General features: G+C 54.5%; 1 protein-coding gene across 1 annotated transcript in view; it reads right to left on the minus strand.

The window, feature by feature from the left end:
- Positions 1 to 250: 250 nt before the first annotated feature.
- The window catches only part of CACUL1 (CDK2 associated cullin domain 1), a 32,346-nt gene continuing 10,645 nt past the window's right edge, over positions 251 to 21,951 (minus strand). The window contains exons 5-9 of the mRNA XM_088466438.1: positions 13,318 to 13,420; positions 12,884 to 12,973; positions 12,237 to 12,375; positions 3,237 to 3,280; positions 251 to 2,551 (exon numbers count right to left, since the gene is read on the minus strand). Of these exons, the coding sequence (XP_088322564.1) occupies positions 2,532 to 2,551; positions 3,237 to 3,280; positions 12,237 to 12,375; positions 12,884 to 12,973; positions 13,318 to 13,420 (396 nt within the window). The 3' untranslated portion in view covers positions 251 to 2,531. The remainder of the gene's footprint in view (positions 2,552 to 3,236; positions 3,281 to 12,236; positions 12,376 to 12,883; positions 12,974 to 13,317; positions 13,421 to 21,951) is intronic.

Here is a 21,951-nt window from a genome sequence, read left to right on the forward strand (position 1 = left end):
TTACAATGAGCACACTGACGACACAGCCGATCGCAGCCCCCCTCCCAGGACATTCCCACCCCCATTGATCCCTCACAATCGCTACTGGAAGATAAGTGTCAGGACGCGGACCTAGAGGAAGCAGTCAGTTATGGCGACAGCAATGGCTCCCGTTAGGTCTGCCCCACACACAACCACCACCAGGGCAGATTGAGCCACTACAGCAATATGTAGCTTAATCCGTCTCCAATCACAGCTGAACTACTCCACCTTATCCATGTTATAAACATTTATTATTATCATTGTTACAGAAATAGTGCACAATATGTAACAAATATAGATCTCAAAGAACAAGTTCTGAGTTTTTTGGGAGGTGAGTCAGTGTGGAGCCATCCACCAACAGATCTCTAACAAGGTTCTGCGGCTCCGCACTCGCCCACAGCTGCATGAAGAGCACTCATGAGATGCCGCCACCCAACAGGAACCTATAGACGTTATTATAACATCCGTCAGGAGCCGCCTCGGACACAGACTATCCCGCTCAGCACCAGGACCGCTCTGTGCCGAGGAGGTTTAGCTAAACAATAACACGCCAGATGTAATGGTGCCTACACACACAGCGATGTGCTCACCATCAGCCGATGTGTACGATTCCCCTTGAAACTCTCCCCGGCAGCTCTGCACACGATTTGGTGTCCAATCTTCATATGATCTCTCCTGCATCCAGACTGTCACAGTGCATTGCCTCCTAGATGGTCAGATCTGCCCTACAGCACGGCAGATCTGACGTTGCGATGTGCGACCAGCGGGGACGCGCATCGCATCTTGAGTGGGGACTCCAGATTCGTTCCGATTCTGCGGAATCAGCCAGATCGTGTGAAAAAGTCGGTATGTGTGTAGGCACCTAAAGAACACGGATTATCCCGCTCATCACCGAGGAGGTTTAGCTAAACAATAACACGCCAGATGTAAGGACACGGATTATCCCGCTCATCATTCTGTGCCGAGGAGGTTTAGCTAAACAATAACACGCCAATTGTAAGGACACGGATTAGTAAAATGAATTCTGTTTCTCTTAAGAAAAATCAGGTTTTATGTCCAATATAGAAAATACTGATTAAAAATGGGCTAAAACCCAGCGTAACATGGCCCTAACCCCGGGGCGTCTCCTGCGTCCACAGACCTGCTGCTTATATGTCATACGTGGCACAACAGAGCCAGTGTATTCCACGAGGAAAGGCCCGAGCGCACAGCACAGGAAACCCATACGCTGGGGACTTACTGGTGGAGAACCGGATACATTATGGATAAGGACCTCCTGCATTCTGTCCGCCTGGAAGGGCTGATGGGTAACTGGAAGACACTTTGCTTAATGGTCATTTTGTCCTAATTCAGCAACACCGCGTCCTATCACGACAGCAAGAGATCAGCTTAATGCGCCTTACAGACACGGGACACGTCTACCGGGACCACTGAACGGAACTCACCAGCCATGGACTGTTCAGAGGGGACACGACTTTCACTCAGCTGACACAGGGTCCGATTCCGCACGAGGCAGAGTGGGCACATTTGCATGTGTCTCGCTGGGTCCTGATTACACATTACTGGGTACAGCAAGATTACCCGCAACTACCGGATATCACGGTACCAGTGGCCGATGCTAGGGCTGCAGTAACTGAAAGAGGGGCCAGCAATTATGGCTTCCTACAGATCAGCACAAAGTTATTGCGGCAGCCAAGTCTGAGCATTGTACAGCTATATCCCTATACGTGGGCACTCACAGTCTAATCACTTGTGCGGTAATCCCGTCAGTTCAATGCGCTAATCTGCTACGCTGGTGGATGAGCTTGTAGTTGAGCAGGGTAACTGGTGGAGTGATAAGTCTGACGCTCTCCGCTGCAGGGTGTGTGTCTGCGGTCACTACTATTTGGTCCAGAAAGAGGCAAAGTATCGTACAATGAACCTAATCAGACGCACTGGAAAATCCTGGTTAAAAATTTGCCTGAAGCAAAAATGGAAAATATATAAAAACTGCAATATAAACCCGGGAGCGTTCCTGAAGCACCGGGATTGCCCAGTGCGGTGTCCCATGTACGCCCCAGGGAGATAGAGGCGTTATATTTACACTAACTGGGTCGTTTCTTTTCACAATTTTTATCCAAGTGAATGGTCAGTTAAACGTGGCCTTTAGCCGGGGATAAGCCAGTTTGGAGAGTGGGAAGGGGGTCGGGTACACAGGCTGCAGAACCACAATGTCTATATACAAGATGCAATGCCCAGTGCGCAAGGAGGGAGCAGAGATCGCACTGCGGCCGGCTTAGAACCTCTCAGCAATCACCATTGTTTAGCAGCAAGTTCAAGTTTTGTTTAAAACAAAAATATATATATATATTTCTATGCATATATACACCCAAGAGAAGACTCCTGTTATAAATAATGTTCACGTCGGCCAGCATTTGGCGGGACAGGTCAGGAGGAATCTCGGCACTCATCCACGTGGTGCCATTGTCCTAGAGCTCGAGTCAGGCTGCGAGCAGCGAGCCGCTGGGATCTTATCTGCTGCAGGAGCCATCTGCAAAACACAAGGGGCGATAGAGTGAGAAACTGCTAATAGAGAGGCGATTCCTGCACATTTTCCCCTAGATGCTCATTATATAAAGGCCGGCCTCCATAGCTGTGCTCCTGTGCATCTTATACCGCACAGTCTGTTGTAGAACTTATGCTGCACATTTTCCCCTAGATGCTCATTATATAAAGGCCGGCCTCCATAGCTGTGCTCCTGTGCATCTTATACCCCACAGTCTGTTGTATAACTTATGCTGCACATTTTCCCCTAGATGCTCATTATATAAAGGCCGGCCTCCATAGCTGTGCTCCTGTGCATCTTATACCGCACAGTCTGTTGTAGAACTTATGCTGCACATTTTCCCCTAGATGCTCATTATATAAAGGCCGGCCTCCATAGCTGTGCTCCTGTGCATCTTATACCGCACAGTCTGTTGTAGAACTTATGCTGCACATTTTCCCCTAGATGCTCATTATATAAAGGCCGGCCTCCATAGCTGTGCTCCTGTGCATCTTATACCGCACAGTCTGCTGTAGAACTTATGCTGCACATTTTGCTCTAGATGCTCATTATATAAAGGCCGGCCTCCATAGCTGTGCTCCTGTGCATCTTATACCCCACAGAGAAGGAGAAGGAGAAGGAGGAGAAGAGAGAGGGAGAGAGATCCATAGTACAAGACAAGCAGACTTACTATAAGACAGCTCATCTCCGGCTCTTTTACGCGATTGGTCACCTCTGCAAAGAAAAATAAGACATCCTTTATTATTGGAAACTATACTCTGAGCGTGAACTCGGATTTGTTACTTCTCTAAATAAACACGGATAGTATAAACGCAAAAAAAAGATTTCGTAAATTCCCTTCACACTGTCCATACACCTCCCATCCTGCCCTCCCTCCACACACCTCCCCATCCTGCCCTCCCTCCACACACCTCCCATCCCGCACTCCCTCCACACACCACCCATCCAGCACTCCCTCCACACACCTCCCATCCTGCCCTCCCTCCACACACCTCCCATCCCGCACTTCCTCCACACACCACACTTCCCGCATTCCCTCCACACATCTCCCATCCCGCACTCCCTCCACACACCTCCCATCCCGCACTCCCTCCACACACCTACCATCCCGCACTCCCTCCACACACCTACCATCCCGCACTCCCTCCACACACCTACCATCCCGCACTCCCTCCACACAACTCCCATCCCGCACTCCCTCCACACAACTCCCATCCCGCACTCCCTCCACACAACTCCCATCCCGCACTCCCTCCACACAACTCCCATCCCGCACTCCCTCCACACAACTCCCATCCCGCACTCCCTCCACACAACTCCCATCCCGCACTCCCTCCACACAACTCCCATCCCGCACTCCCTCCACACAACTCCCATCCCGCACTCCCTCCACACATCTCCCATCGCTCCCTCCACACACCTCCCATCCCGCATTCCCTCCACACACCTCCCATCCCGCACTCCCTACACACACCTCCCAACGCTCCCTCCACACAACTCCCATCCCGCACTCCCTCCACACACCTCACATCCCGCACTTCCCTACACACAACTCCCATCCCGCACTCCCTCCACACACCTCACTTCCCGCATTCCCTCAACACACCTCCCATCCCGCACTCCCTCCACACACCTCCCATCCCGCACTCCCTCCACACACCTCCCATCCCGCACTCCCTCCACACACCTCCCATCGCTCCCTCCACACACCTCCCATCGCTCCCTCCACACACCTCCCATCCCGCACTCCCCCCATACCGCACTCCCCCCACACACCTCTCATCCCGCACTCCCTCCACACACCTCACTTCCCGCATTCCCACCACACACCTCCCATCCTGCACTCCCACGCACCTCACATCCCGCACTCCCTCCACGCACCTCACATCCCGCACTCCCTCCACGCACCTCACATCCCGCACTCCCTCCACGCACCTCACATCCCGCACTCCCTCCACGCACCTCACATCCCGCACTCCCTCCACGCACCTCCCATCCCGCACTCCCTCCACGTACCTCCCTTCCCGCACTCCCTCCACGCACCTCCCATCCCGCATTCCCTCCACGCACCTCCCATCCCGCACTCCCTCCACGCACCTCCCATCCCGCACTCCCTCCACGCACCTCCCATCCCGCACTCCCTCCACACACCTCCCATCCCGCACTCCCTCCACACACCTCCCATCCCGCACTCCCTCCACACAACTCCCATCCCGCACTCCCTCCACACACCTCCGATCGCTCCCTCCACACACCTCCCATCCCGCACTCCCTCCACACAACTCGCATCCCGCACTCCCTCCACACAACTCCCTCCACACACCTCCCATCGCTCCCTCCACACACCTCCTATCCCGCACTCCCTCCACACACCTCCCATCGCTCCCTACACGCAACTCCCATCCCGCACTCCCTCCACGCACCTCACATCCCGCACTCCCTCCATGCACCTCACATTCCGCACTCGCTCCACGCACCTCACATCCCGAACCCTCTCCATCACCTCCCTCCACACATCTCCCATACATCCACACACGCACCTCCCATCCCGCACTCCCTCCACACACCACCCATCCTGCCGTCTCTCCACACACCTCCCATCACGCACTCCCGCTACACACCTCCCATCCTGCCCTCCCATCCCTCCCTCTACACACCTCCCATCCCTCCACAATACCTCCCATCCCGCTCTCCCTCCACACACCTCCCATCCCGCACTCCCTCCACACACCTCCCATCCCGCACTCCCTTCACACAGCTCACTTCCCGCATTCTCTCCACACACCTCCCATCCCACACTCCCTCCACACAACTCCCATCCCGCACTCCCTACACACACCTCCCATCGCTCCCTCCACACAACTCCCATCCGGCACTCCCTCCACACACCTCACATCCCGCACTTCCCTCCACACAACTCCCATCCCGCACTCCCTCCACGCACCTCCCATCCTGCCGTCTCTCCACACACCTCCCATCCCGCACTCCCGCTACACACCTCCCATCCTGCTCTCCCATCCCTCCCTCTACACACCTCCCATCCCTCCACAATACCTCCCATCCCGCACTCCCTCCACACAACTGCCATCCCGCACTCCCTCCACACACCTCCCATCCCGCACTCCCTCCACACACCTCCCATCCCGCACTCCCTCCACACACCTCCCATCCCGCACTCCCTCCACACACCTCCCATCCCGCACTCCCTCCACAACACCTTCCATCCCGCATTCCCTCCACACACCTCCCATCCCGCATTCCCTCCACACACCTCCCATCCCGCATTCCCTCCACACACCTCCCATCCCGCACTCCCTCCACACACCTCACTTCCCGCACTCCCTCCACACACCTCCCATCCCGCACTCCCTCCACACACCTCACTTCCCGCATTCCCTCCACACACCTCCCATCCCGCACACTCCCTACACACACCTCCCATCGCTCCCTCCACACAACTCCCATCCCGCACTCCCTCCACACAACTCCCATCCCGCACTCCCTCCACACAACTCCCATCCCGCACTCCCTACACACACCTCCCATCGCTCCCTCCCTCCACACACCTCACATCCCGCACTTCCCTCCACACAACTCCCAACCCGCACTCCCTCCACACACCTCACTTCCCTCATTCCCTCCACACACCTACCATCCCGCACTCCCTCCACACACCTCCCATCGCTCCCTCCACACAACTCCCATCCCGCACTCCCTCCACACAACTCCCATCCCGCACTCCCTCCACACAACTCCCATCCCGCACTCCCTCCACACAACTCCCATCCCGCACTCCCTCCACACAACTGCCATCCCGCACTCCCTCCACACAACTGCCATCCCGCACTCCCTCCACACAACTGCCATCCCGCACTCCCTCCACACACCTCCCATTCCGCACTCCCTTCACACACCTCCCATCCCGCACTCCATCCACACACCTCACTTCCCGCATTCCCTCCACACACCTCCCATCCCGCACTCCCTCCACACACCTCACTTCCCACATTCCCTCCACACACCTCCCATCCCACACTCCCTCCACACAATTCCCATCCCGCACTCCCGCTACACACCTCCCATCCCTCCACACGCCTCCCATCCGTCCACGCACCTCCCATCCGTCCACGCACCTCCCATCCGTCCACGCACCTCCCATCCCGCACTCCCTCCACACACCTCCCATCCCGCACTCCCTCCACACAACTCCCATCCCGCACTCCCTCCACACACCTCCCATCCCGCACTCCCTCCACACACCTCCCATCCCTCCTTCAACACACCTCCCATCCGTCCACGCACCTCCCATCCCGCACTCCCTCCACACACCTCCCATCCCGCACTCCCTCCACACACCTCCCATCCCGCACTCCCTCCACACACCTCCCATCCCGCACTCCCTCCACACACCTCCCATCCCGCACTCCCTCCACACACCTCCCATCCCGCACTCCCTCCACACACCTCCCATCCCGCACTCCCTCCACACACCTCCCATCCCGCACTCCCTCCACACACCTCACTTCCCGCACTCCCTCCACACACCTCACTTCCCGCACTCCCTCCACACACCTCACTTCCCGCACTCCCTCCACACACCTCACTTCCCGCACTCCCTCCACACACCTCACTTCCCGCACTCCCTCCACACACCTCACTTCCCGCACTCCCTCCACACAACTCCCATCCCGCACTCCCTCCACACACCTCACTTCCCGCATTCCCTCCACACAACTCCCATCCCGCACTCCCTCCACACAACTCCCTTCCCGCACTCCCTCCACACAACTCCCATCCCGCACTCCCTCCACACACCTCCCATCCCGCACTCCCTCCACACACCTCCCATCCCGCTCTCCCTCCACACACCTCACTTCCCGCACTCCCTCCACACACCTCACTTCCCGCACTCCCTCCACACACGTCACTTCCCGCACTCCCTCCACACAACTCCCATCCCGCACTCCCTCCACACACCTCCCATCCCGCACTACCTCCACACACCTCACTTCCCGCATTCCCTCCACACAACTCCCATCCCGCACTCCCTCCACACAACTGCCATCCCGCACTCCCTACACACACCTCCCATCACTCCCTCCACACAACTTCCATCCCGAACCACCTCCACGCACCTCCCATCCCGCACTCCCTCCAGCACCTCCCTCCACACACCTCCCTTCCATTCATCCCTCCACGCACCTCACATCCCGCACTCCCTCCACACACCTCACATCCTGCCCTCGCTCCACACACCTCACATCCCGAACCCCCTCCATCACCTCCCTCCACACAGCTCCCATGCCGCACTCCCTCTACACACCTCCCATCCCGCCCTTCACACACATCCCATCTCTCCCTCCACACACCTCCCATCCCGAACCCCCTCCATCACCTCCCTCCACACACCTCCCATCCCGCAATCCCTCCACACACCTCACATCCTGCCCTCCCTCCACACACCACACATCCTGCCCTTCCTCCACACACCACACATCCTGCCCTCCCTCCACACACCTCACATCCCGCCCTCCCTCCACACACCTCCCATCCCGAACCCCCTCCATCACCTCCCATCCCGCTCTCCCTCCACGCACCTCCCATCCCGCCCGCCCTCCACGCACCTCCCATCCCGCCCGCCCTCCCTGCACCTCCCGTCCCACCCGCCCTCCCTCCACGCACCTCCCATCCCGCCCTCCCTCCACACACCTCCCATCCCGCCCTCCCTCCACACACCTCCCATCCAGCCCTCCCTCCACACACCTTCCATCCAGCCCTCCCTCCCTCCACACACCTCCCATTACACACACCTCCCATTTCGCCCGCCCTCCCTCCCCACACCTCCCATCTCGCCCTCCCTCCCACCCCACACCTCCCATCCCGCCCTCCCTACACCTCCCATCCCGCGCTCCCTCCCTCCCCACACCTCCCATTCCGCACTCCCCCAGACCATCATACCGTGCACTCCGCAGTATCACCAGCCCATCATACCGCGCAGTATCACCAGCCCATCATACCGCGCACTCCACAGCATCGCCACCCCATCATACCGCGCACTCCACAGCATCGCCAGCCCATCATACTGTGCACTCCGCAGTATCACCAGCCCATCAAACCGCGCAGCATAGCCAGCCCATCATACCGCGCAGCATCGCCAGCCCATCATACCGCGCACTCTGCAGTATCGCCAGCCCATCATACCGCGCAGCATCACCAGCCCATCATACCGCGCAGTCCACAGCATCGCCAGCCCATCATACCGCGCAGTCCACAGCATCGCCAGCCCATCATACTGTACACTCCACAGCATCGTCAGCCCATCATACCGCACACACTGCAGCATCGTCATCCCATCATACCACGCACTCCGCATCGCCAGCCCATCATACGGCGCAGCATCGCCAGCCCATCATACCACACACTCCACAGGCATCGCCAGCGCACTCCGCAGCATCGCCAGCCCATCATACCACACAAACTGCAGTATCGCCAGCCCATCATACCGCGCACTCCACAGCATCGCCAGCCCATCATACCACGCACTCCGCAGTATCGCCAGCCCATCATACCATGCACTCCGCAGCATCGCCAGCCCATCATACCACACACTCTGCACTATCGCCAGCCCATCATACCGCGCACTACACAGCATCGCCAGCCCATCATACCACGCACTCCGCAGCATCGCTAGCCCATCATACGGCGCAGCATCGCTAGCCCATCATACGGCGCAGCATCGCTAGCCCATCATACGGCGCAGCATCGCCAGCCCATCATACCGCGCATCCACAGCATCGCCAGCTCATCATACCACGCAGCATCGCTAGCCCATCATACGGCGCAGCATCGCCAGCCCATCATACCGCGCACTCCACAGCATCGCCAGCCCATCATATCGCGCAGCATCGCCAGCCCATCATACCGCGCACTCCACAGCATCGCCAGCCCATCATACCGCACACTCCGCAGCATCGCCAGCCCATCATACCGCACACTCCGCAGCATCGCCAGCCCATCATACGGCGCAGCATCGCCAGCCCATCATACCACGCACTCCACAGCACCGCCAGCCCATCATACCGCGCAATATCGCCAGCCCATCATACCACGCACTCCACAGCATCGACAGCCCATCATACCGCGCACTCCGCAGCATCGCCAGCCCATCATACCGCGTACTCCGCAGCATCGCCAGCCCATCATACCGCGCACTCCGCAGCATCGCCAGCCCATCATACCACGCACTCTGCAGCATCGCCAGCCCATCATACCACGCACTCCGCAGCATCGCCAGCCCATCATACCACACAAACTGCAGTATCGCCAGCCCATCATACCGCGCACTCTGAGCATCGCCAGCCCATCATACTGCGCAATCCACAGCATCGCCAGCCCATCATACCACGCACTCCGCAGCATCGCCAGCCCATTATACCGCGCAGGATCGCTAGCCCATCATACGGTGCAGCATCGCTAGCCCATCATACCGCGCACTCTGCAACATCGCCAGCCCATCATACCGCGCACTCTGAGCATCGCCAGCCCATTATACCACGCACTCTGCAGTATCGCCAGCCCATCATACGGCGCACTCCGCAGCATCGCCAGCCCATCATACCATGCACTCCGCAGCATCGCCAGCCCATCATACCACACACTCTGCACTATCGCCAGCCCATCATAACGCGCACTACACAGCATCGCCAGCCCATCATACCACGCACTCCGCAGCATCGCTAGCCCATCATACGGCGCAGCATCGCTAGCCCATCATACGGCGCAGCATCGCTAGCCCATCATACGGCGCAGCATCGCCAGCCCATCATATCGCGCATCCACAGCATCGCCAGCCCATCATACCGCGCACTCCACAGCATCGCCAGCCCATCATACCGCGCAGCATCGCCAGCCCATCATACCGCGCACTCCACAGCATCGCCAGCCCATCATACCGCGCACTCCACAGCATCGCCAGCCCATCATACCGCACACTCCGCAGCATCGCCAGCCCATCATACCGCACACTCCGCAGCATCGCCAGCCCATCATACGGCGCAGCATCGCCAGCCCATCATACCACGCACTCCACAGCATCGCCAGCCCATCATACCGCACAGCATCGCCAGCCCATCATACCACGCACTCCACAGCATCGCCAGCCCATCATACCGCGCACTCCACAGCATCGCCAGCCCATCATACCGCGCACTCCACAGCATCGCCAGCCCATCATACCGCGTACTCCACAGCATCGCCAGCCCATCATACCGCACAGGATCGCTAGCCCATGATACGGCGCAGCATCGCTAGCCCATCATACCGCGCACTCTGCAACATCGCCAGCCCATCATACCGCGCACTCCACAGCATCGCCAGCCCATCATACCGCGCAGCATCGCCAGCCCATCATACCGCGCAGCATCGCCAGCCCATCATACCGCGCAGCATCGCCAGCCCATCATACCGCGCAGCATCGCCAGCCCATCATACTGCGCAGCATCGCCAGCCCATCATACCGCGCAGCATCGCCAGCCCATCATACCGCGCAGCATCGCCAGCCCATCATACCGCGCAGCATCGCCAGCCCATCATACCGCGCAGCATCGCCAGCCCATCATACCGCGCACTCCACAGCATCGCCAGCCCATCATACCGCGCAGCATCGCCAGCCTATCATACCGCGCACTCCACAGCATCGCCAGCCCATCATACCGCGCATCGCCAGCCCATCATACCGCGCACTCCGCAGCATCGCCAGCCCATCATACCGTGCAGCATCGCCAGCCCATCATACCGCACACACTGCAGCATCGCCAGCCCATCATACCGCGCACTCCGCAGCATCGCCAGCCCATCATACCGCGTACTCCGCAGCATCGCCAGCCCATCATACCGCGTACTCCGCAGCATCGCCAGCCCATCATACCGCGTACTCCGCAGCATCGCCAGCCCATCATACCGCGTACTCCGCAGCATCGCCAGCCCATCATACCGCGTACTCCGCAGCATCGCCAGCCCATCATACCGCGTACTCCCCAGCATCGCCAGCCCATCATACCACGCACTCCACAGCATCGCCAGCCCATCATACCACACACTCCGCAGTATTGCCAGCCCATCATACCGCGCACTCCGCAGCATCGCCAGCCCATCATACCACACACTCCGCAGTATTGCCAGCCCATCATACCGCGCACTCCGCAGCATCGCCAGCCCATCATACCGTGCAGCATCGCCAGCCCATCATACCACACACTCTGGAGTATCGCCAGCCCATCATACCGCGCATCGCCAGCCCATCATACCGCGCACTCCGCAGCATCGCCAGCCCATCATACCGTGCAGCATCGCCAGCCCATCATACCGCACACACTGCAGCATCGCCAGCCCATCATACCGCGCACTCCGCAGTATCGCCAGCCCATCATACCGCCTACTCCGCAGCATCGCCAGCCCATCATACCGCGTACTCCGCAGCATCGCCAGCCCATCATACCGCGTACTCCGCAGCATCGCCAGCCCATCATACCGCGTACTCCGCAGCATCGCCAGCCCATCATACCACGCACTCCACAGCATCGCCAGCCCATCATACCACACACTCCGCAGTATTGCCAGCCCATCATACCGCGCACTCCGCAGCTCACGAGACCCCTGTAATTGCACTGACCTGTTGAATCCATTCTGCATCAGTTCCAGCTGCAGCTTCTGATCCTGCGCTGCGTAATCCGGCAGCTCCGATTCCATGGCCGGTGGCAGAATGTTGGGGATGAATTTGGAGAAGAGAGTTGGGGCGAGCTGGACCCATTCTGAAAGCAGGAGAGAGGAGTAAGCAATGATCTGTGTAATAAATGCTGATCCCTACTCCTGGCAGAGACTGGCACTGGGGCAGCACATGACCCGTTATAAGGTAGAGAAGGTGGCACTCCACTGAGTACTGCGGCCCACAATCAATAATACACTATCCTGTCTGTGCCACACACGGTGATTGGAATGTAACATGCCGGTGATCAGAGCACGTTCATCTCTCATCATCGGGTCCCTATAAGTTATGTACTGTACAGAAGCAGCACCAATCGCTGCATCACACTCTGGAAGCTAGTCATTGCCCATTCACAGGACACCAGGGTGGCTGGACAGAACTGGCACACTCAGCGAAGGGCCGCGATAATGAGAATAACAGTGATGTTCATTAAATGTAAAATGCCATCCCGGTGCCACCCCGTGTGACGAGCAGCTTCACTTGGGCATAACGTGACATTACGTACAGCAAAGTAACCACTAACCAGGACCAGAGGAGGAAGAGCGTGCGGTTACCTGTCCGCAGGGTGTACAAGCCCTTCACAATGCTCGCCATGGTGGAGGGGGTGATCTGAAAAGGTGTAGACTGAGCCTCTAGTAACAAAGCTGCAGGGAGGGAACAGAAAACAAAGAATTCACCAGACAGTTACTAATAGTGCAATAAGAACCCTGCCCACGTTCCTCTCAGCATTCAGAGAGAGGGGAGACGGATCCCACTCTGTCATTACCAGCCTAATATCATTAAACATACCCACACGGGGGTCTCTACACCAAATGGGGGACGGGAGGAGGGCCCACAGCAACTAACTAGACAAAATGTCTTATCGTCTGATTGGATGCTGTAGGCCACACCTACAAATGTCCCCAATCTAAAACTGAACCACATACAGGGGCTCGGTCAGCCAGGATATCCCAGTGTTTCTCGTGCACAGAGCTCACAATCTACTCACGCATCAGGCTGTAAATGTGCTTTTCTGCCACGTGCTCTGTAAAGAGCAGAATGAGGTCGTCTTTCAGGTCTCTGTTCAGCTTGGTTTCTATATAAAACTTGTTCTGTGAAATAAACAGAAGAGAACGTAGAGGGGGGGTCCATAAAGCACGGGTCACTAAGGGTCAAATGACTTGGAACACCCCCATTTTGTACTGAAATCTGAGCAGTTCCAGCCCAATGAGTAACCTGGTGGTGCAGAGGTCGGTGATAACTGCTGGAGGTCTACAAACAAAACCTGACGAATAATGGACATGTCAGAGTTACACAAAAATCCTCATTCAGGTCATGGGACCAGCACTTCCGGCAATGACAAGGAGGCTGCCTGAGCCATGAGGCATCACCAATGGGCCCCTGAGGTCTGGAACAGGACCCTAGGGACCGATGAAATATTTGCTCCATCACGCAGGGTTTTTGCACGCGGCAGACAAATCCTCCGTGTGTGGGGATCATGTACGACGCGGCGGTGCTTCCCGATGACTTTATGCCACAAAACGTAAGAGGACAATGCTTCCACTAACAAAGCTCCCCAATGCCCTGATACATTTCTAAAGTCAGGTCAGGAAGAGCATAAACCCCGGTGACAGCAGCTATCATACACGGAGGAGGGAGCTGGGACGGGCTGGGGGTCTTCTGCTGGATCTAAGTCAGTAACTCGCACCCTTAACCAAAAGTGCTACCACCACTAACAGGGCCAGGCTATACCCTAGTAGGACAAGGGTTCATATTACAGCCACACAGTGACCCAAACCTTTCCTCCGGGCTATGACGGAGCTACCGTAGGGGAAAAGAACGAGACGGTAGACTCACACCATGGAGTGTCCCCAGAGTTACACCCATACATCTAGCATGGGAAGACACGGACGGAGGGGTGATAGCAAAGCGACCGCCAGGTGCAGCACACATGGGAACTTCTGCACAAGCGCTGGGAAGAACGTCCGGAGCCATTCCCATTGTAGGAAGAATCCCTCGCTGTCTCCGCACACAGACAAACTCCGCAAATTTCAATAGAGACGGGAAATCTGGGAGTGTTGTAAAACGTCTGACTAGAAGTGAACACCAGGAGGAATGGGGGTACATACGGCTGATCTGTGGGGACAACGTGACCAGGTCTCTCAGACACAGAAGACCCTTCACACTTTCATACACAACTGATGTGACCCCTAATTACCCGGCCCACGTGGATAAGATAGCGGCCATGGCACTGAGGGAGTTAATCCCCACAATCGTCATATAAACTATCGGCGCTAGGTGTCATGTACTATAAATGTAATAATGTGTTTTAATGCGCTATGCACAGTCGTAGACTCATGGTAAACGTATAGACTATGGAGAAGGACTGGCCACCGTCTGCGATAGGGTAACCGTCCTGGCTAGCCGGGGATTGGGGGCAGACGCAGCAGCACTCTCTCTGACATGCACTCCAGGGGTTATTCCTGCACTGTGAGAGCGCTTAGGACAAAGACACTTCTATGCTTCAACAGACTGTGCTCAGACACACTGGTCTGGGTGGCAGTTGTATGAGGAGAGAGGAAGCTGTCTGGATCCTCTGAAATGTAAGATGTATTTATTTAGATTTTGCGAGATAGTTGGCGACTTGGTATACTAGTCCTAGAGGTGATGGGGAAGGGCTGCGGCCTGTGCGGTGTCCTCTAAGGCGAGCTCTGGCTGTGGTACTTCTGACCCTCCCAGGGGGCCGTACCTTCTGACCCTCACAGGGGGCCGTACCTTCTGACCCTCACAGGGGGCCGTACCTTCTGACCCTCACAGGGGGCCGTAACTTCTGACCCCCACAGGGGGCCGTAACTTCTGACCCCCACAGGGGGCCGTAACTTCTGACCCCCACAGGGGGCCGTAACTTCTGACCCCCACAGGGGGCCGTAACTTCTGACCCCCACAGGGGGCCGTACCTTCTGACCCCCACAGGGGGCCGTACCTTCTGACCCTCACAGGGGGCCGTACCTTCTGACCCTCACAGGGGACTGTACCTTCTGACCCTCACAGGGGACTGTAACTTCTGACCCTCACAGGGGACTGTAACTTCTGACCCTCACAGGGGACTGTAACTTCTGACCCTCACAGGGGACTGTAACTTCTGACCCTCACAGGGGACTGTAACTTCTGACCCTCACAGGGGACTGTACTTCTGACATTTTCTATGCTGTAATTGGCCCCAAGCACCTACAGCGACGGGTCTTGTCTTTTACACGACATTCCAGCAATAAACATCTTGCCTGACGAAATCTGTATCTTCTGTATCCTGTGACCGCAGGAACAGCGCAAAACGATATACCGCTCCCCGCCCAATGTCTAAAAGCTAAGTTACCCTACAGACGGGTCCATAATTAGGGACCAGTGGGAAATATCCAACACTACCTAAATTGTGTTACAGCAGTGTCCTCACACACACCCAGACGTAATGCAGCAGTGTCCTCACACACACCCAGACATAATGCAGCAGTGTCCTCCCTCACACATACCCAGACGTAATACAGCAGTGTCCTCCCTCACACATACCCAGACGTAATACAGCAGTGTCCTCCCTCACACATACCCAGACGTAATGCAGCAGTGTCCTCCCTCACACATACCCAGACGTAATGCAGCAGTGTCCTCCCTCACACATACCCAGACGTAATGCAGCAGTGTCCTCCCTCACACATACCCAGACGTAATGCAGCAGTGTCCTCCCTCACACATACCCAGACGTAATGCAGCAGTGTCCTCCCTCACACATACCCAGACGTAATGCAGCAGTGTCCTCCCTCACACATACCCAGACGTAATGCAGCAGTGTCCTCACACATACCCAGACGTAATAAAGCAGTGTCCTCACACATACCCAGACGTAATACAGCAGTGTCCTCCCTCACACATACCCAGACGTAATGCAGCAGTGTCCTCCCTCACACATACCCAGACGTAATGCAGCAGTGTCCTCACACATACCCAGACGTAATACAGCAGTGTCCTCACACATACCCAGACGTAATGCAGCAGTGTCCTCACACATACCCAGACGTAATGCAGCAGTGTCCTCCCTCACACATACCCAGACGTAATGCAGCAGTGTCCTCACACATACCCAGACATAATGCAGCAGTGTCCTCACACATACCCAGACGTAATACAGCAGTGTCGTCACACATACCCAGACGTAATACAGCAGTGTCCTCCCTCACACATACCCAGACGTAATACAGCAGTGTCCTCCCTCACACATACCCAGACGTAATACAGCAGTGTCCTCACACATACCCAGACGTAATACAGCAGTGTCCTCACACATACCCAGACGTAATGCAGCAGTGTCCTCCCTCACACATACCCAGACGTAATGCAGCAGTGTCCTCACACATACCCAGACGTAATAAAGCAGTGTCCTCACACATACCCAGACGTAATAAAGCAGTGTCCTCACACATACCCAGACGTAATACAGCAGTGTCCTCCCTCACACATACCCAGACGTAATGCAGCAGTGTCCTCCCTCACACATACCCAGACGTAATGCAGCAGTGTCCTCACACATACCCAGACGTAATACAGCAGTGTCCTCACACATACCCAGACGTAATGCAGCAGTGTCCTCACACATACCCAGACGTAATACAGCAGTGTCCTCACACATACCCAGACGTAATGCAGCAGTGTCCTCACACATACCCAGACGTAATGCAGCAGTGTCCTCCCTCACACATACCCAGACGTAATGCAGCAGTGTCCTCACACATACCCAGACGTAATACAGCAGTGTCCTCACACATACCCAGACGTAATACAGCAGTGTCCTCCCTCACACATACCCAGACGTAATGCAGCAGTGTCCTCACACATACCCAGACGTAATGCAGCAGTGTCCTCACACATACCCAGACGTAATGCAGCAGTGTCCTCCCTCACACATACCCAGACGTAATGCAGCAGTGTCCTCACACATACCCAGACGTAATACAGCAGTGTCCTCACACATACCCAGACGTAATACAGCAGTGTCCTCACACATACCCAGACGTAGGCTGTTCCAGGTGCTGATGGTAGGAGATTGGTGGTGGCAGAGAAGTACCCGCCCACTACGCAGTAGGTGGAGTCACTATCAGCTGACGGTTAGAGGGAATGCCTAGGAGTGGAGAAGTTAGTGCACTCAGGGACGAGTAACCACCCTCTGTTCTGGTCTGTAATTGCCTGGCGGTGTGAGGTCACCCGGTCGTTATGTCGACATTCACAATGTTGACAGTAGTCATGGCAATACGGCGTTTTCTGGTGCTTGTAGCCCTGACCTTAAAATGTCACAAAAAAGCAAAGAGAAAGGTAAGTAGTTTCGAGGGTGCAGTGGCGACAACAATAAAATAATTTAAAAGTTATAAACTTTATTGAAAGGTATTTAGTGCATTAATCTTATCAATTTAAATAGGTTTCATATAAAATAAAAGAACGTGAAGAAAGGAATGAAAAATAGTAATAAGTAATAAAATACAAGTTCAACAAAACAACCGTCATATTGTTTCATATATTATAGCCAGAGAGTTTAATGGAATAGAATTCCCTCATACAGGGAGAGATGGGTGTTGTGTAGTCTTATCCCTTCATCAAAATAACCAATCGCTGCTTCCAAAGACACTCTCACATAATTATCACACATTCTCATATCATCAGTAATGGGCTAATCATAAGGGTCCTGCTATATATATTAGGGGGGTGGATAGATGGAGAGGGAGAGATATATTCCTCCCCCTGCTAATACAGCATCCTATTCCTCCCGCTGCTAATACAGCATTCTATTCCTCCCCCTGCTAATACAGCATCCTATTCCTCCCCCTGCTAATACAGCATCATATTCCTCCCCTGCTAATACAGCATTCTATTCCTCCCCCTGCTAATACAGCATCCTATTCCTCCCCCTGCTAATACAGCATTCTATTCCTCCCCCTGCTAATACAGCATTCTATTCCTCCCCTGCTAATACAGCATTCTATTCCTCCCCCTGCTAATACAGCATCCTATTCCTCCCCCTGCTAATACAGCATCCTATTCCTCCCCCTGCTAATACAGCATCCTATTCCTCCCCCTGCTAATACAGCATCCTATTCCTTCCCCTGCTAATACAGCATCCTATTCCTCCCCCTGCTAATACAGCATCCTATTCCTCCCCCTGCTAATACAGCATCCTATTCCTCCCCCTGCTAATACAGCATCATATTCCTCCCCCTGCTAATACAGCATCCTATTCCTCCCCCTGCTAATACAGCATCCTATTCCTCCCCTGCTAATACAGCATCCTATTCCTCCCCCTGCTAATACAGCATCCTATTCCTCCCCCTGCTAATACAGCATCATATTCCTCCCCTGCTAATACAGCATTCTATTCCTCCCCCTGCTAATACAGCATCCTATTCCTCCCCTGCTAATACAGCATCCTATTCCTCCCCCTGCTAATACAGCATCCTATTCCTCCCCCTGCTAATACAGCATCCTATTCCTCCCCCTGCTAATACAGCATCCTATTCCTCCCCCTGCTAATACAGCATCCTATTCCTCCCCCTGCTAATACAGCATCCTATTCCTCCCCCTGCTAATACAGCATCCTATTCCTCCCCCTGCTAATACAGCATCCTATTCCTCCCCTGCTAATACAGCATCCTATTCCTCCCCCTGCTAATACAGCATCCTATTCCTCCCCCTGCTAATACAGCATTCTATTCCTCCCCCTGCTAATACAGCATTCTATTCCTCCCCCTGCTAATACAGCATCCTATTCCTCCCCCTGCTAATACAGCATCCTATTCCTCCCCCTGCTAATACAGCATCCTATTCCTCCCCCTGCTAATACAGCATCCTATTCCTCCCCCTGCTAATACAGCATTCTATTCCTCCCCCTGCTAATACAGCATTCTATTCCTCCCCCTGCTAATACAGCATCCTATTCCTCCCCTGCTAATACAGCATCCTATTCCTCCCCTGCTAATACAGCATCCTATTCCTCCCCCTGCTAATACAGCATCCTATTCCTCCCCTGCTAATACAGCATCCTATTCCTCCCCCTGCTAATACAGCATCCTATTCCTCCCCCTGCTAATACAGCATCCTATTCCTCCCCTGCTAATACAGCATTCTATTCCTCCCCCTGCTAATACAGCATCCTATTCCTCCCCCTGCTAATACAGCATCCTATTCCTCCCCCTGCTAATACAGCATCCTATTCCTCCCCCTGCTAATACAGCATCCTATTCCTCCCCCTGCTAATACAGCATCCTATTCCTCCCCCTGCTAATACAGCATCCTATTCCTCCCCCTGCTAATACAGCATCATATTCCTCCCCCTGCTAATACAGCATCCTATTCCTCCCCCTGCTAATACAGCATCCTATTCCTCCCCTGCTAATACAGCATCCTATTCCTCCCCCTGCTAATACAGCATCATATTCCTCCCCTGCTAATACAGCATTCTATTCCTCCCCCTGCTAATACAGCATCCTATTCCTCCCCCTGCTAATACAGCATCCTATTATTCCCCCTGCTAATACAGCATCCTATTCCTCCCCCTGCTAATACAGCATCCTATTCCTCCCCCTGCTAATACAGCATCCTATTCCTCCCCCTGCTAATACAGCATCCTATTCCTCCCCCTGCTAATACAGCATCCTATTCCTCCCCCTGCTAATACAGCATCCTATTCCTCCCCCTGCTAATACAGCATCCTATTCCTCCCCCTGCTAATACAGCATCCTATTCCTCCCCCTGCTAATACAGCATCCTATTCCTCCCCCTGCTAATACAGCATCCTATTCCTCCCCTGCTAATACAGCATCCTATTCCTCCCCCTGCTAATACAGCATCCTATTCCTCCCCTGCTAATACAGCATCCTATTCCTCCCCCTGCTAATACAGCATCCTATTCCTCCCCCTGCTAATACAGCATCCTATTCCTCCCCCTGCTAATACAGCATCCTATTCCTCCCCCTGCTAATACAGCATCCTATTCCTCCCCCTGCTAATACAGCATCCTATTCCTCCCCCTGCTAATACAGCATCCTATTCCTCCCCTGCTAATACAGCATCCTATTCCTCCCCTGCTAATACAGCATCCTATTCCTCCCCTGCTAATACAGCATCCTATTCCTCCCCCTGCTAATACAGCATCCTATTCCTCCCCCTGCTAATACAGCATTCTATTCCTCCCCCTGCTAATACAGCATCCTATTCCTCCCCCTGCTAATACAGCATTCTATTCCTCCCCTGCTAATACAGCATCCTATTCCTCCCCCTGCTAATACAGCATTCTATTCCTCCCCCTGCTAATACAGCATCCTATTCCTCCCCCTGCTAATACAGCATCCTATTCCTCCCCCTGCTAATACAGCATCCTATTCCTCCCCCTGCTAATACAGCATCCTATTCCTCCCCCTGCTAATACAGCATCCTATTCCTCCCCCTGCTAATACAGCATCCTATTCCTCCCCCTGCTAATACAGCATCCTATTCCTCCCCTGCTAATACAGCAGTCTATTCCTCCCCCTGCTAATACAGCATTCTATTCCTCCCCCTGCTAATACAGCATTCTATTCCTCCCCCTGCTAATACAGCATCCTATTCCTCCCCCTGCTAATACAGCATTCTATTCCTCCCCCTGCTAATACAGCATTCTATTCCTCCCCCTGCTAATACAGCATTCTATTCCTCCCCCTGCTAATACAGCATTCTATTCCTCCCCCTGCTAATACAGCATTCTATTCCTCCCCCTGCTAATACAGCATTCTATTCCTCCCCCTGCTAATACAGCATTCTATTCCTCCCCCTGCTAATACAGCATTCTATTCCTCCCCCTGCTAATACAGCATTCTATTCCTCCCCCTGCTAATACAGCATTCTATTCCTCCCCCTGCTAATACAGCATCATATTCCTCCCCTGCTAATACAGCATTCTATTCCTCCCCCTGCTAATACAGCATTCTATTCCTCCCCCTGCTAATACAGCATTCTATCCCTCCCCCTGCTAATACAGCATTCTATTCCTCCCCCTGCTAATACAGCATTCTATTCCTCCCCCTGCTAATACAGCATTCTATTCCAGCTGATAACAGTTGTACTGTATGTGTCACTTTTATCTCCTGAATAAATGTGGTAACTACATAAGTGGCCACTCTGGTCTTAGTGATTTGTATAATATTCTTTATTAACCATGGGGATTTATTACTGTGCTATTGAAAATGTATTAATCCCAAATAGCGGTGATAAGTGATAAACGGAAACGGAACGACACAGACGGTTGTTTTGTTGAACATGTATTTTATTACTATTTTTCATTCCTTTCTTCACGTTCTTTTATTTTATATTTCACCTATGTAACTTGATAAGATTAATACATACTAATAAAGTTTATAACTTTTAAATGATATTATTGTGGTCGGCCGTGCACCCTGGAAGCTACTTACCTTTCTCTTTGTGTTTTTGTGATACATGTGAGAATGGGGTAGTGGGCAGCACCTCATAGTAGCCATATAACTATACGTAGGGACAATTACCCCAGATCTGAGCTATTCTGAGATATGGACACTGAAGATATTAGTTATGATAAAGATGCTGGTGCAGGATTCAT

Source organism: Taudactylus pleione, unplaced genomic scaffold (genome assembly GCF_031769625.1).
Source record: "Taudactylus pleione unplaced genomic scaffold, aTauple2 ptg003137l, whole genome shotgun sequence".
Classification (NCBI taxonomy): Eukaryota; Metazoa; Chordata; class Amphibia; order Anura; family Myobatrachidae; genus Taudactylus; species Taudactylus pleione.